This window comes from Schistocerca piceifrons, chromosome 3 (assembly GCF_021461385.2).
Source record: "Schistocerca piceifrons isolate TAMUIC-IGC-003096 chromosome 3, iqSchPice1.1, whole genome shotgun sequence".
Taxonomy (NCBI): Eukaryota; Metazoa; Arthropoda; class Insecta; order Orthoptera; family Acrididae; genus Schistocerca; species Schistocerca piceifrons.
In genome coordinates this window covers 855,987,542-856,001,621 of record NC_060140.1, presented here as the reverse complement: position 1 = coordinate 856,001,621, position 14,080 = coordinate 855,987,542, and the positions used below count along the sequence as shown (strand labels likewise).

At 38.3% G+C, this 14,080-nt stretch overlaps 1 protein-coding gene across 1 annotated transcript in view; it reads left to right on the top strand.

The window, feature by feature from the left end:
• Window positions 1-14,006, top strand: part of LOC124788104 (late secretory pathway protein AVL9 homolog) — a 98,797-nt gene extending 84,791 nt beyond the window's left edge. The window contains exons 10-11 of the mRNA XM_047255222.1: window positions 1,929-2,183; window positions 12,065-14,006. Coding sequence (XP_047111178.1) covers window positions 1,929-2,170 — 242 coding nt within the window. The 3' untranslated portion in view covers window positions 2,171-2,183; window positions 12,065-14,006. The remainder of the gene's footprint in view (window positions 1-1,928; window positions 2,184-12,064) is intronic.
• The last annotated feature ends 74 nt before the right edge of the window (window positions 14,007-14,080 follow it).

Below are 14,080 nucleotides of genomic sequence, written 5' to 3'. Positions count from 1 at the left end.
GAGTACAGAAATGGATGTAGAACATTGTGGAAAGAGATACATGTAAATACATTAAGTTGCTTGCACCCACTGAAGTTATGTTACTTTCTATTGTGGATTTTTCCTGTTGAAGTTAGAGTTAAGATGCTCAAGCAGTGTGTGGGATCTTGGTGTGTGGACAAAAACGTCCTTGTATATATGGAAATATCTGGTGCTTGAAGTGGTCTCTCCATCTGCTGACAATGAACTGTCTAGAAGAAATGTTACACGCATTGCAGTGACAAGTTACCAATTATTCACTTATTTCGTGGGCGTCTGAGCTCAAACTGCTATTTATTAGGTGTTCCACTAGCTTTAGACAGAACTTGGCTGTGTTGCTGTTGTTGGTTTGCAGCCTAAGATTTAAGCATACTTTGTTTCATGGGCAGATGGACCTTAAAATCATATTAGTTTCTTCATTTGTCTTTGCTAAGACTGTGTTAATTTTCCATATCACTCCATTAATGTACACCCACATTGTCCTTTACCCTCTTCCTATGTTACACTCCAGTGTGTGAGAAATGTGACTTCCCCTGCTGCCTTCCCCTTACCCCCCTCCCCTCACCACCCCTCCCCATCTCCCTTCACCCCACCCAGACTCCTTTCACCTCTCACTAACGTAACAAAAATAACTCCTCACCCAATTGGGCTACAGTGCTGGGACATTGTAGCTGGGCATGTGTCTGTGTGTGCTTTTATTAGTCTGTTCACTTCGAAGGAGGATGTCACGTAAAATTTTAGTGACACTTTCAGTCTTTTTGCTAATCAATGACAGGCAGCTGTAACACGTTTTATAAGAGCCCTGTTGGAAATACAGATCTGATAAGTGAATCTCTTTATTGTGCTACCAGTATCGATCTACATCATCATCATCATCATCATCATCATCATGATCATCGTCATGTCACAAAACATAAGTATAAGCTATCATGATGTTGATGACCATTCCATCTAAAGCTTAAAATAATGAAGGTAAGATCCACTTGCAACTTTCTGTGTTTGAAATCCCAGTGTACTTTTTCAACCATGTGACTTGTCTTTGTATTCACTGGTAATGTCAAGCAGTGGAATGACAATATCATGAAAAGGATAAGGACTATGTTGGTGAGAACTAAGGACTTGCAGAATTTGAACAGATCGAGGTCATTGTGGAGAGGGTTGCAGCCAGAGATGGTTAAACTGATGGGAAGGCCATTCAGGGGTTGCATGAGTCAAGCAGCAATGCAGGAACAATATGTTGGACAGAGTTCTGGCTGGGGATAAGGAAGCTTTTTTCATCTTGGCACAGATGGAAGGAGCAAGGATTGTGGTGGAGGATAAAAACACGTAAAAATATATAAATAACATAAAAATATGTGCGAAAAATTCACAAAACTACACCAAAATACACTGGAAAAACCATAAAATAATAATATTCTTATTCACTTGTAATCTTATTTGTAATCCTTTTTGGTTTAATTATTGCAATGTACCATAGAAGGCCAGCCTTCTCTGCTTTATTGTGGCAGAGATGTTTCAAAACTTTTGATGTGATTCATTGGTTGACCTCCAATGAAATGAGAAGTCCTCAGCATTTATTTTTTCCCCCAGGATCTCTTAAAGAGATTTTCTTTTTACCCTGTTTCCGAGAGTCCGTTTCTGGCAGTTCTCTGCTGCATGTAGACATTTAGATTTTGCTACTGTACAGTGTTTGAATTTGATGTGTTATGCTACAGATTTGTAAGTGTTTGGGTTTGTAAGTGTTCAATCATAGTCTGAATTTTGTCTGGCTCTTTCATCGACTGCTGCCTCCTCATTGAAGACCCTGATGAGAATCATTCTGACCATTATTTGTATTTCACACAGGACTCGTTAGTATCATAGAAATAAACTATTGCCAGTGTGTCAGCCCCATTGTTTCGGTTTTATAGGAGGTGCCCTGTCCCAAGCGCGAGGTGCTCTCTCCAGCTGGTGGAGCACACTGACAACTGCCCCTCCGGGTGGCAGCACTGCAGCCAGCTCTGCCTCTGATGAAGGCGAGGGGATCTGTGAGGGCAGTACAGGTGCTGTCGACGAGGCTGCAGATGCCCTGCAGACACCCGGTTCGGCGACTGACATGCACAGGTCGCCCACAGTAGAGCAGCCAGCGCCCTCCACCACCACTGTTAACTAGTGCCCTGACTGAGGTGAGTCTTGAGACACAGAAGCTGAAGTACCTCCAAATCTGTATGACAGGTGGTCTTTTTCTTTGTTAATACATAAAGTTTTAATTGCCACCTCCAAAAATTACTTAATAAATTTTTTGTTCATTTACACGTACATGTCTGTAGCCCTGGTACACGTGTGCTTGCAAACAAATACAAAATTAACTAAGCAGCTTTTTTTTAAACAAGTGCTGTTCCAACTGAGCTACCCAAGCACGACTAATGACCCATCCTCACAGCTTTGTTTCCACCGGTACCTCATCTCCTACCTTCCAAACTTCACAGAAGCTCTCCTGTGAAACTTGCAAAAGTAGCGCTCTGAAAGAGTATAGATTTCAATCCAGCACACAATTTTAATCTGCCAGGAAGTTTCATATTGGAGCACGCTATGCTGCAGAGTGAAAATCTGATTCTGGAAACATCACCCAAGCTGTGGCTAAGCCATGTCTTCGATATATCCTTTCCTCCAGGAGTGCCACTTCTCCAAATTTCACAGGAAAGCTTCTGTTAAGTTTGGAGGGTAGGAGACAAGGTACTGGTGGAAGTAAAGCTGTGAGGATGGGTCATGAGTTGTGCTCGGGTAGTCCAGCCGGTAGAGCACCTGTCCACGAAAGGCAAAGGTCCTGAGTTCGATTCTCGGTCTGGCACGCAGTTTTAATGTGCCAGGAAGTTTCGTATCAGCACATACTCCACTGCAGAGTGAAAAATCTCATTCTATAAAAATAATTTTTGTTGCTTGAGACTCAAAAGCACCGTTTTTTTGTTAAATTGATATAAGAGTCTTCATTAACTATTGACAGTGGAGTAGCATTGGTCATTAAATAAACAGGTGGTGGTAAGAATATTTTGACAGAAAAGGTTCATTAAATTAAATGCTTCTGCTTTATCAATGTTGATAGAAAAATCAAGATTGCTTATTTAAAAAAAAATCTTTTACTTTGTAGAATTGATGTTCCAACAACCAATCACAAATCTTAACTTGAAAAATATGGTAAGTCAAGGACCAAGTTTATCAAAAAGGTTTATGTACCATATTCATCCGAGTGCAAGACAGTTTTTTCCCCAGAATTTGTTATTTGAAAAATACAAGGTTGTCCTACATTCACAGATTAAACTGTTGTTCCGGAGGTCATTATTTTTACATCGTGTACTATGTTAACGGTGGGACTGTCTTACATTTAGAGATGAAGCTTTGGCAGTTGAGGTCACGCACGGATTTAATTTGAAGAATTCAGAAGGGTAGGAGGGTGAGCAGTGAACTGTGGCACCAGCTAGCCAAGCAAGTTTCATCGCACTGCCAACTGTGGCAATGAATACTGCGCATCTCGGCTTCTTATGAACATGCCTAAACAGTAGCAGAAATGGAATTGACTTTAAAAATGGAAAAAAACCTTGGAAATAGTATGTGCTTCTACAGGAGAGAAATTAATGCTAACAAAAAAACGTTCACAAAGACCACCTGCAGCCTTGTATAAAGGTGTGGCCTGCATGGCAGAGTGAGTGGTAGAAAGTCTCCTACAATATTTAGGAGAGGTGATGTCGGAGTGGAGATGATACGTAAGTTTTGTAGGAAGCGAATAAGGGTGCAAACACTTCCAATACAATTTAAGAACACTTTATTTTTCAATAATTCAACCTTACTCCCTTCCCAAGTACTGCCTTCTGCTATCAAAGACGAGTGCTTTACTAATGACATATTCTGATGATACCATTAAATACTTGAATTGAGATAAGAGATGAGCGTGAGACAGTGCTCATTCCTTGCTGTACACAACCAATTATTCCTCATTGCGATTAGTGCAGCTAGACACTAGGAGACATGTATGAGGCAGCACTTGTTCCTTTGTATATTGTGATGCACAGAAATACTATTACTCTTTTACTACCTTGAGAGATAAGCTCTACAGAGCTTGTTCTTTAATAACAGGTAGAAAACTCAATGTAAGAGCTGTGGCTGGATATTTACTGGAAAATCTGTGCCTACCTCAAATGTGTACAGTCTTCTCGTAGTTTACTGCAGCGTCATTGAACTGAACTGTCACTTTACAGTGTCGATTCTCAAGGACTCACATGATATCTCATGATTACTGTGGCAACTGGCTCGCTAACTCTTAGTGCTTAACTCGTCTGCTGCTGCCGAGACTCCCATTTATAGATCGCTTTTTCAGGGTCTTGGAGCACTTTTCCCTGGCAATTTTGCTTTCTCCTGCTTACATTAAAGATCCTTTCAGTGAGCTAAATCTTTCCAGAAGCTTCTCAAATCTCCTCGAACAGTCCGGAAATGCCCCACGCGGGTCAGGACTTGCTTGTTTTCGCCTCTGTCAACTGGCCGTGGGTATTTCAATTGCTTACCACATGTTGTCACCCGGCAGTGACTGCGAGTGCGTACCACTTTCAACTGGTGTGTGCTAACCGTTGCATTTGCTTCTTGTTGCTTTTTTTCCTGGTGGCCATATGCAGTGTCTCTTGATGCCTGTGCCTTACTACTACAGTCAAGAGACCCTTCTTATATCAATAACTCAGTAACACTGGATCTCTTTTATTAATAATCTTGGCAGTTATGACACAGTGGTGCTAAATATGCACTCCGCTGTAACACTGTTTATTTTCAAGGTTGGCAACAGTGTTAAACTGAAGTGCAGATGGATCTAAAAGTTCACAGTTCACAATAGGTTCACACAGACAATACTAATTTTAAGTTGATGCTGATTCTTAAAGCAGATGCCACAAACAACTGTGCAGCAGAAAGAAAATTTGGTGTCGCAGAACTAATGTTCATTGGTGGTGTCAGATGAAGAATAATTTAAAAAAGACCAGTTCTACATTCTACACACTAAACTTTCAGGGGACTGAACCAGGGAAGGTGTCATGAATTGGAGCTGCTGGTTGCTCAATATGTGCAACAGAAACACAGTGATTGCTTCCCAATTACTCAAGAATTCATCTGAAAGAAGATGCTGGAACAAAGAGGAATTTTCCAACTCCAAGTGTCGTGGAATTTGCAGCCAGGGCTGGCTGGTGCTTGAGGATGAAGAGGAAGGTGAAGCTTATAGTATGACATGGAATGATGTTAGCAACTTCCTGCTGCATTTGGCAAAAAAACTATTTACATGTCAGCATCATGTAATCAGTCTGAGTAAGCAGCATGACTGATAGGCCATATGGGCAGTACCGATCACATGTCTGTTTATTTTGATATGCTGTCAAATTTTGCTGTTGGAATGAAGAGCATTAAAAGTAATACATTTGTTTGCATGGCCATCTTCCGCAGCAGCTGTTAACATTTGTTACTATAGGTTATTCATCTTGAGCTGACTGCAGTCTGATTAAAAAGAATTACAACAGACGTGTTCCACTTTTATTTACAAAGCGTCTTCAATGATTATTGGTGTTTCTTTACACAACCTGCCCCCTCCCCCCCCCCCCCCCCCCCCCCCCCACCTCCCTCCCCTTGGTGTCGACAGGCTTCATTTCAAATCTGCATGTGGCAGTTTTTAGCATTCTGCGGTATTTTCTGTGCGGCACTATTTACAATTGATCATCTTAAACTGTTTCTCATTCTGCACTGCACTGCATTAGATGCCAAGAAAAGGGTTGGATGACAAATGACCTGACTCTAGATTGGTTGAAAGTTGTTTGAAACAGAATACCAGGCTCTTTGTCTAACAGAAGAAAAATGTTGATGCTGGTTCTTTTCAGGGGACACTTCATAATTCACTTGGCAAGTTAAGGATCTGATATCAAAGAACCATACAGACCAGGTAGTAATTCCTGGTAACATGAGTTCAAAACTTCTAGTAATTAAGGAACAGAGGAAGTGATAGTCACCATTGTCTTCATTCCAAATAAATGTGCCTTTTGACTGGTTGGGGTCACATTGAGACTTTCTTGCTATATTTTCATGGTTGACCCAAAGATCTTGCACAGTTGGTATAGTAGTGTAGTGTAGCATGGATTTTGGGATCCTCTTTCAGCTCATTCATTGTATGTGTTTTCTCTAGTTGTGCTTATAGTTCTGAATATAATGTGCGATGGGTTTCATTTTAAATTCTGTCAACACATCTTCGTTACTTCTGTGATGCATTTGGTGTGTCAAGATGTTCGTCTCAAGAATTTCATTTCACGGTCTTTTCACATCTCTTGCCATTATTGTCCGGGCTTCACTGCCATAACATAGTACAGGTCTTGCCAAGGTTTTATAAAGGCTTATTCAGGTGTGGTGCTGGACTAGGGAGGGTTTCATTACAATATTAATGACTCCCATTGTTTTCATGTACCAGGTGGCATTTTCAGCTAGGTCAGATTCTTCCAGAAAGGATGGTTCACAGCCATCACTGCTTGGTCAGGTGAAGATAATAATTAATGTAAAACATTTCTTTTTATTTTATTTCTCTTATTATCAAAGTGTGGACAATCAAATGGCATAAATTTAGAATATGTATAATGTTAACTTTTTAGGCAAGTGCAGTTTTTAATTTTGATTAATCTAAAAATGAAAGTTTCTCAAGAAGCCACATAAAAATAAAAAGTGTCATCTTGCAGTTGGTACTGATATTATGTATGATGATTAGAGCTAGGAATTTTGGGTGCAAAATTTAGGTTAAAAAGGTGCAAATTTCACATCATAATATGGCACACAATTCTCACTTGTTGTTATGTATTAAAAACTTGCAGTGAAAGGTCCCTGAGCACATTATTACAATCACATGTCCAGAAAACTGTTAAAACAGAAACATTTAACATTTCAGTGAAGCTGCATCTCTGGTCATGAAGTAAATACTTATATGTAGAAAAAGATTGTTCAGCGTCAACAAATACGAGAGATGCATATTTTGTTTGCAATGATAATTGAAATCCCTGTTTCTTGCAATGTATTCAATATCAGGGTTTTCCTAAGCTCTGGTCTAGTACTCGCTTTGCAGTACCCTACAGTGTTTCCCTCACATCCATCAGAATAACCCATTGTTCTTTCTAAGGACACAGTTTCTCCACTTTTGTAATGACAGTTGTTAGGGAAAAGTAGCCACACACAGTAAAAATTTCATCATCTAACTCCTTTTTTCCAGCTAGTTCTTTGGCATTTTTCACAGCTGAAAAATCATGTGGTATAATATCTAATAAATCACATACAGCAGTAAAATGGTTACAAATAAACACTGCAGCCTTTACTCAAGTACCCCATTTAATAAGAATTGGAGAAGTTGGAAGAGGAAGCCCCGGTAATTTCAGCATGCTTTTGTATTGCAGCAGGAGCATTTTCTAGCAATTTTTTAGTGCAAGAGGGAAATGTGTTTTCATGTGAATATTCATCTTTTAGTGCTTCGGACTCAATGCAATGCAGGTCACATGCTTTGATTACGGTACATAGGTTACATATAAGGTACTTGGCACATAAGTACTAGCCACACTCGATCTTACTCTATTCTTTCAGGCCACAATACAGTTAAGGCATCATTGTAACTGTGCTTCACACTGGCATTGTTTATTTTATTCAGAAAGGACATTTTCAGCAGCATGGGTTCCCATTTAGGGATGCTAGTAAAATGTTTAGTAAGTTTGTTTCGCCTATTACTGGGTTTCATGTAGTTGAAAGTATACTGCATTTTCAGCTGTTACTTGCCTGATCTGTTGTAAATGCTGAAGATGTGGCTTTTGTAAGATGCTGCGATCTTAAAGTGACTTTCTGGTATATAAAGACAAAGGATATTCTGAAATGTCGACTATGTAATACCAAAAAAATGTGGAGGCGTTAGTAAAAACAATCACTCACCACGTTCATATTTACGTCCCCATTAGAACAGTATTGGGAGCCTACGATCCTAGTGGTGAACTGAGGAACTACGTAGAACCAAACTTCCTGGCAAATTAAAACTGTGTGCCGGACCGAGACTCGAACTCGGGATCTTCGTCTTTCGCGGGCAAGTGGTCTACCAACTGAGCTACCCAAGCACGGACTCACGCCCCGTCCTCACAGCTTTACTTCTGCCAGTACCTCGTCTCCTATCTTCCAAACTTAACAGAAGCTCTCCTGCGAAACTTGCAGAACTAGCACTCCTGAAAGAAAGGATATTGCGGAGACATGGCTTAGCCACAGCCTGGGGGATGTTTCCATCATATCAGCGCACACTCCGCTGCAGATAGTGAAAATCTCATTCTACATAGAACAAGCTTTGCAGATGGAAAAAACTCTTTTTCCTGACCTTCATAGTAACATTCCTTTTTTAGGAATAAAATGTGCCAAAAGATAAATATTCCTGACCTTCATAGTAACATTCATTTTTTAGGAATAAAATGTGACAAAAGATACTTAAAAAAGTATTAAACAAGTCGGAAAGGTGCAACCAAAAACAGTTAGGGATGTTCATTTAATGTTTAATGTTTTCTTTGCAAGATAAGCTAATTTGTGCATTTAAACAGAAAAAAATGAAAGAGCAACACCTAAAATTCCTAGCACTATTGATTATCCAGTAAAAATCAGTTTTCAGACAAATTCGTTTTCAAAAATGAATATTTATTTATTTATTTATTTTTTTTTTTTTAAACGAATTTGTCTGAAAACTTGTGGAGTCCTCAGTCATGTTTATGTCCTCCTGTTGATTCAGAGCAGCTACCAGTTGGTGAGGTTTTATCTTTAATCCGTAAATTATTTACAATCTACCAGGACTTTCCATTACCATAATTACTTGTGTTTGGTATTTTAAAAGTTTCACTGGTACAACACGAATTCCCCCATATCAGTACCCTGTGCAGGTGGTGAGAAACCAGAAGAGAGCAAAGTCTGTCATCTTCACATACTCATTAGTGGCTGCACCTGCCAGTTTCCACACAAGATAGCACACTTGAACTATTGGCTTGCAGACACTAGTACTATGTTCCCACCAGTATTTGCATTTTAAATGGAATGCCTACATATTAAAATGCCAACATGGAAACAGCTGTGACAAGGAGTGGTGGCGAAGGTTTAAAGACAAAGCTGAATGTTTAATTTCCACAATTTCTCATTCTTCAGGAAACAGGAAACATTAAGGGCTGTGCACTGCTTGTTGACTGCTCACTGCAACTTCTGTCTTCTCAGGCAGTGCATTTAGATTGACTTTTTGTACTCTTAAAATATGTTTACTTCTTGCCTTTTCTTTCTTGTTACATTATCACAGGTTCCTTCTTTTGGTATGAGAGAAGGTTTACATAGTTGGAAGTGGTTGCAGGGGAGATAAGAGGAGGGAGATGGAAGAGGATAAGACCTGAAATTATGAGAAAAGGGAGTTAATGAAGGAAATGGTGTCAAGGTCAAAGGTTTACATTAGTAAGCACTGTGGTTCAAGGGAGGAGCAGTGAGAGTACATACATGTGTTTTGTTAACAAGTTAAGCCGCCACCAAATTCTTCCAATCACCCAAAGTTTACAGTTTGCTTCTCCATTATAAAATCAATATGGTTTATCCATAATATATTATTTTGAACAGATAGATTAAGATTCATTATCACTGTCATTTATCAGTTATTCTGTTCTCAGAGTTGGTTTGGGGTTTTAAAAAAATGTTGAAAGTCTGGTTGTTCAAAGAACTTCTGTACAATTTATGATGAGCTTGGCTTGAGCATTAACAAATCATGGAAGGCTATGAGAGTAGCACGTTACATCAACTTAGACATTTTTCAGCCGTTCCCCAGCATGTGGGCAATGTACAGCCATTAACTTTGAGCACCGCTTGTTAACATCAATAGGGGGTGGCCAACACTGTCACTGGTTAGCCCAACAACACAACATATTAATGTTACTGCCAAAGCCTTATGTTAGTGAGACGTTAGCAACTACTTTAATAAAAGATGTACAAAGGTTAGATCTGTTGGTCGAAATCCTGAAGGATAACAATATTGCTAAAAACAGATTGACTTCAAAATACCTTTTAATTATTTTTGGAGATGCTCAATGTATGTGAATGGCGGCTTAAAAAAACCTCATTAAACAACTGAACAGTGCCTATCACCAGTGCAAATTTTGGTATTACTGTGTACAGACATAGCATTATACGCAGCAGCATGTGCTAAATTACAACTTACAAGTCACAGTACATGAAAATAACATTAGCAGCATACATGCTGCCTGTAGCATTACTGGCTCCAGACAAAAAGACCACAAGCTATGGCCCTGACCACCCTTTGTAATTTTCATAACAATTTCATGTAATAACTTATGATAAAACATATGAAAATCTTTGCAGTCATTTTCCAATCTCCTAAACTCATTTATACCTCTTTTAACAATTTTAAACAAATCTCAGACACACTAAGTGCCACATGTGGTGCTCTAGTCAAGACACTAACTTGACCTGTTTCATAAACCACAACTACAATTCAATGCATGTTGAAAGTTATTGGAATATCAAGGAAAGAAACTCGGGGTGATAAAATCATTTGGGTATCTGTGGAGGAGTTCGTAGTTATGGCTCTATTTACATAAATAAACTAAATTGTCTATAAAATTTTTTATAATTGTTTCATTAGAAGACAAATCTGTTCATTATATTGCAGGCATTACCTTTCATCTGGTGCATCACGAGTGTGACTTTCGTGATGAACTTGGTTGTTGCAATTTACCATAAAAAATAATGGTTATAATGTCAATAACTTTTTAACTATTAAAGCTTCAAACATGGATTTATGTTCAGTGAGCTTGCCCCACTGCCATAGTACCAAAGCTGTCATTGGTTTTCCTGTAGCATGCTAGTAATGAGTTTTAATGTATTTTCATTGAAATCATATTAGTGACATTTCGAGTCGCAGGTTCCTCCGTACTATCTCATCCCGCGACCTTGTCACCGGAAAACACCCATCTTCCTGCTTGGAAAAACCCCAATGACCCTGGGCCTCGTGAATTGCTAGCTGCCTTTACTTCCACTCAGCTCAGCTCAGCTGTCTGACATCTGGTCAGCGCCATTAGACATTCACACTGGCCCACAGCCAGCCTGTCAGATTCACTCCATCCTGCAGCAGTCAAACCAGCAGCTTGCAATGCCACAAATTGAAAATCCCAGATATGTCTTTAAGAAGGTTCCAAGCAGGAAAGTAAGTTAGGATACAAAGATGACTATAGTAAACTGTCTCTCCCTCCCTCCACAAACATAAGTGTTGTTGTGTATTTTAAATGCTCTGGAGGGATAAAAATAACTGTATATACAATGAACGGACATTTCTGACCATGTATGGATAAGTCAGCAGGTACATTGACATAGTGACTATAACATAGAGCTCATCCAAAAAGACTGCAACTGAAGGGTTGCAAATTGTTGATACATATAAAAATATTGTAAAAAGTAGAAAATTTTTGTTGAAGTTGGAGCAAAGGAAGATTTTATTAATGGCAGAGATACATGCAATGTGATAAGACAGTATTTGTAGCAGTCAGTATTGGAGAAAAACTCGGAAAAACACAGTACATACTACTCAAATAGGATTCTGAAGATAATACATCCAGAGGAGATGTCATGGTTTTAAGGAAGCAATGGCAAGAGCAGAATTACCTTAGGATGTTCAGTATTAGTACTGGAGAGCATGGCAAGGTTGAAACGAAAATTGTGTTTCGTTTTAATATTTTTTGTTTTACTTTAGCATGGCATGCTTCTTTTTAGTAGTATTGTAGTCCATTTTTGTTTGTCATATCTATCCCAAATGAGTGGTGGATTTTAATATATGTGTACTTGAATTACAAACAAATGAGGTGAAGAAGTGAAAGAACATTCTACAACTTAATTGAAGATAAAATAAATCTGTTATACATGAGCCATCCAGTTTTTATTTTACCTCTATAATGTAGTTCTAATCTTTATAAAATGTTGTCCTGACTTATTGCATTTTTTCTGTTTACAGGCACTCTATCTTAAATCTGAAAATGGATGGCCATTGTGCTACAAAATGAGTTTTCTTAACTCAGTTAAATGTCTGTGATTATAATTTAAGCAAAAACTACAATGAACTATTCTCCCTGTGTACTTAGTTAATTGTGGCTCTATTATTATCAAGTTAGGTAGTGTCTGTAATGATTGTTTCATATATTTGTTGCACTGATTTTTATGGAGTATGAACTTCATAGTGTTCTGGGCTTTAAGTACACACTGTGGTGCTGTTTAGAAGAGTGGACAGACTCCATATGATGAAGAGTGTGTGTGTGTGTGTGTGTGTGTGTGTGTGTGCGTGCGTGTGTGTGTGTGTGTGTGTGTGTGTGTGAATGCATAACGGTGACTTGAAAGAACACTTGTATGCAGGATCTCATGTGTGGAATGTCAAAAGTATTAGTACTGAAAGGCAGATGGCTTTTTTATCTTATTCATTTTCTTTCATTGGGTTATGAGTGGCAGTGCTGTTGTTCGTCTGCACAAATAATTCTTGTCATATGTATAAAACTTTTTGAACATTTATAAAATAAAAGTAATGGAGTGGCAGAGTGCTGAAGGTGTAAGATTAATAACTGTTTTTAAGTATGAAGCTGTTAATCAATAATTTGGGGAGTGTGTAGATTCTAGAATGAAACATTTTTGTAATAGTTCCCATCAGTTGGGTACGTTTTAGTGATTGTTATAAGTACTGTGCAGGTGTTGGTACCATACAGCTCACAATTGTAAGATTTTAATGACAACCAGGGATTTTGTGGGTCCTGCAAAAATTGTCAGTGGTGTGTTGCTGTTGTGGCAATACAACATGATTTTTTATTGCTTTTATCAAAGTGTTTTATGGCCTGCATTTAGTGTTGCTCTAATGCCAGGTACAACTGAAACAAATGCTGAAATGGAGATGCTGTTTGTGCAAATAGTAGAATTCATTCCAAATCAGAAAGAACTGGGAGAGGTATTTGGCATTGTAAAAGGCTGAGCTGACATACCACTGACTACTAACAACAAAGGACTATGTTGAACCATAAAATGTTTTGTGTAGGATCAGTTGGAGCATTGAGATATCTCACTCTTCATTTTTGCAGTGCAGAATGTAACAATTCTGAGTAAGCAGCAAAAAAAATTCAGTTTTCTTCAAGAGTACTGGCTTTCCACAAACATTTCATAGGAGGATATTTTGATGTCTTCCTGTGGGTTATATCATTTTTAATATTTCCTATTGCACATCTTCTACTGCAAGACTTCTCGTTCACCTGAAGTTACTTTTATTTCATAATAGTGGTTGTGTGATGTGTACCACTGTTCTGCTTAAGAAGAAAGGATCCAACACTGGACATAAAATGTGTAATTAAGGTAGCTGGAATACTTGCCATATGTAATTAGTAGTAGACAGCTTTTCATTGATGACATTATAAAAAAAATTAATAACTTTTAATTGTATTGTTGTGTTCCTTTCAAGTATTGGTTCTTTCAGGCCGGAAACAACGGCAGTGCAATTCAGACAAGCTATGTAAACAGTGGTCAGGTACACATTATTTTAATTTTTATATGTGTAAATATGAAATGCTTTGTTCATCAAGAGTGCTGTATGAAAGTTCCTTTATCAGTACAGAAGAATATGTTAAGTTATTGTCAGAGAATTGTTTATTTTATAGGTTACAGTCTGTTAAAGGTGTCTTTTAACTCTTTGTGGTCCAGTGTCATGTGTAGACCAATATGATAAATGGTGAGCTTTGAAGCTGGACTGCAAAGGTTTATGCATCCTGTTAAAGTAGAGAAAATATTTTTTATTCTGATAAGTATATTTGCCTGTATGCCCTGTTGAAATTTTTTGTGACTTACTACTGTACAGTGTGCTTGATGTTTCATTTTTATTACTTGTAGCAAGCCAGTCAAGATATTTGTATTTCTTATTGACAATAAATTCGTAATTTACTTGTTCAGGTTTCTCTGTAATTCTCCATATAAATTACTATTACTACTACTTCCTATCGTG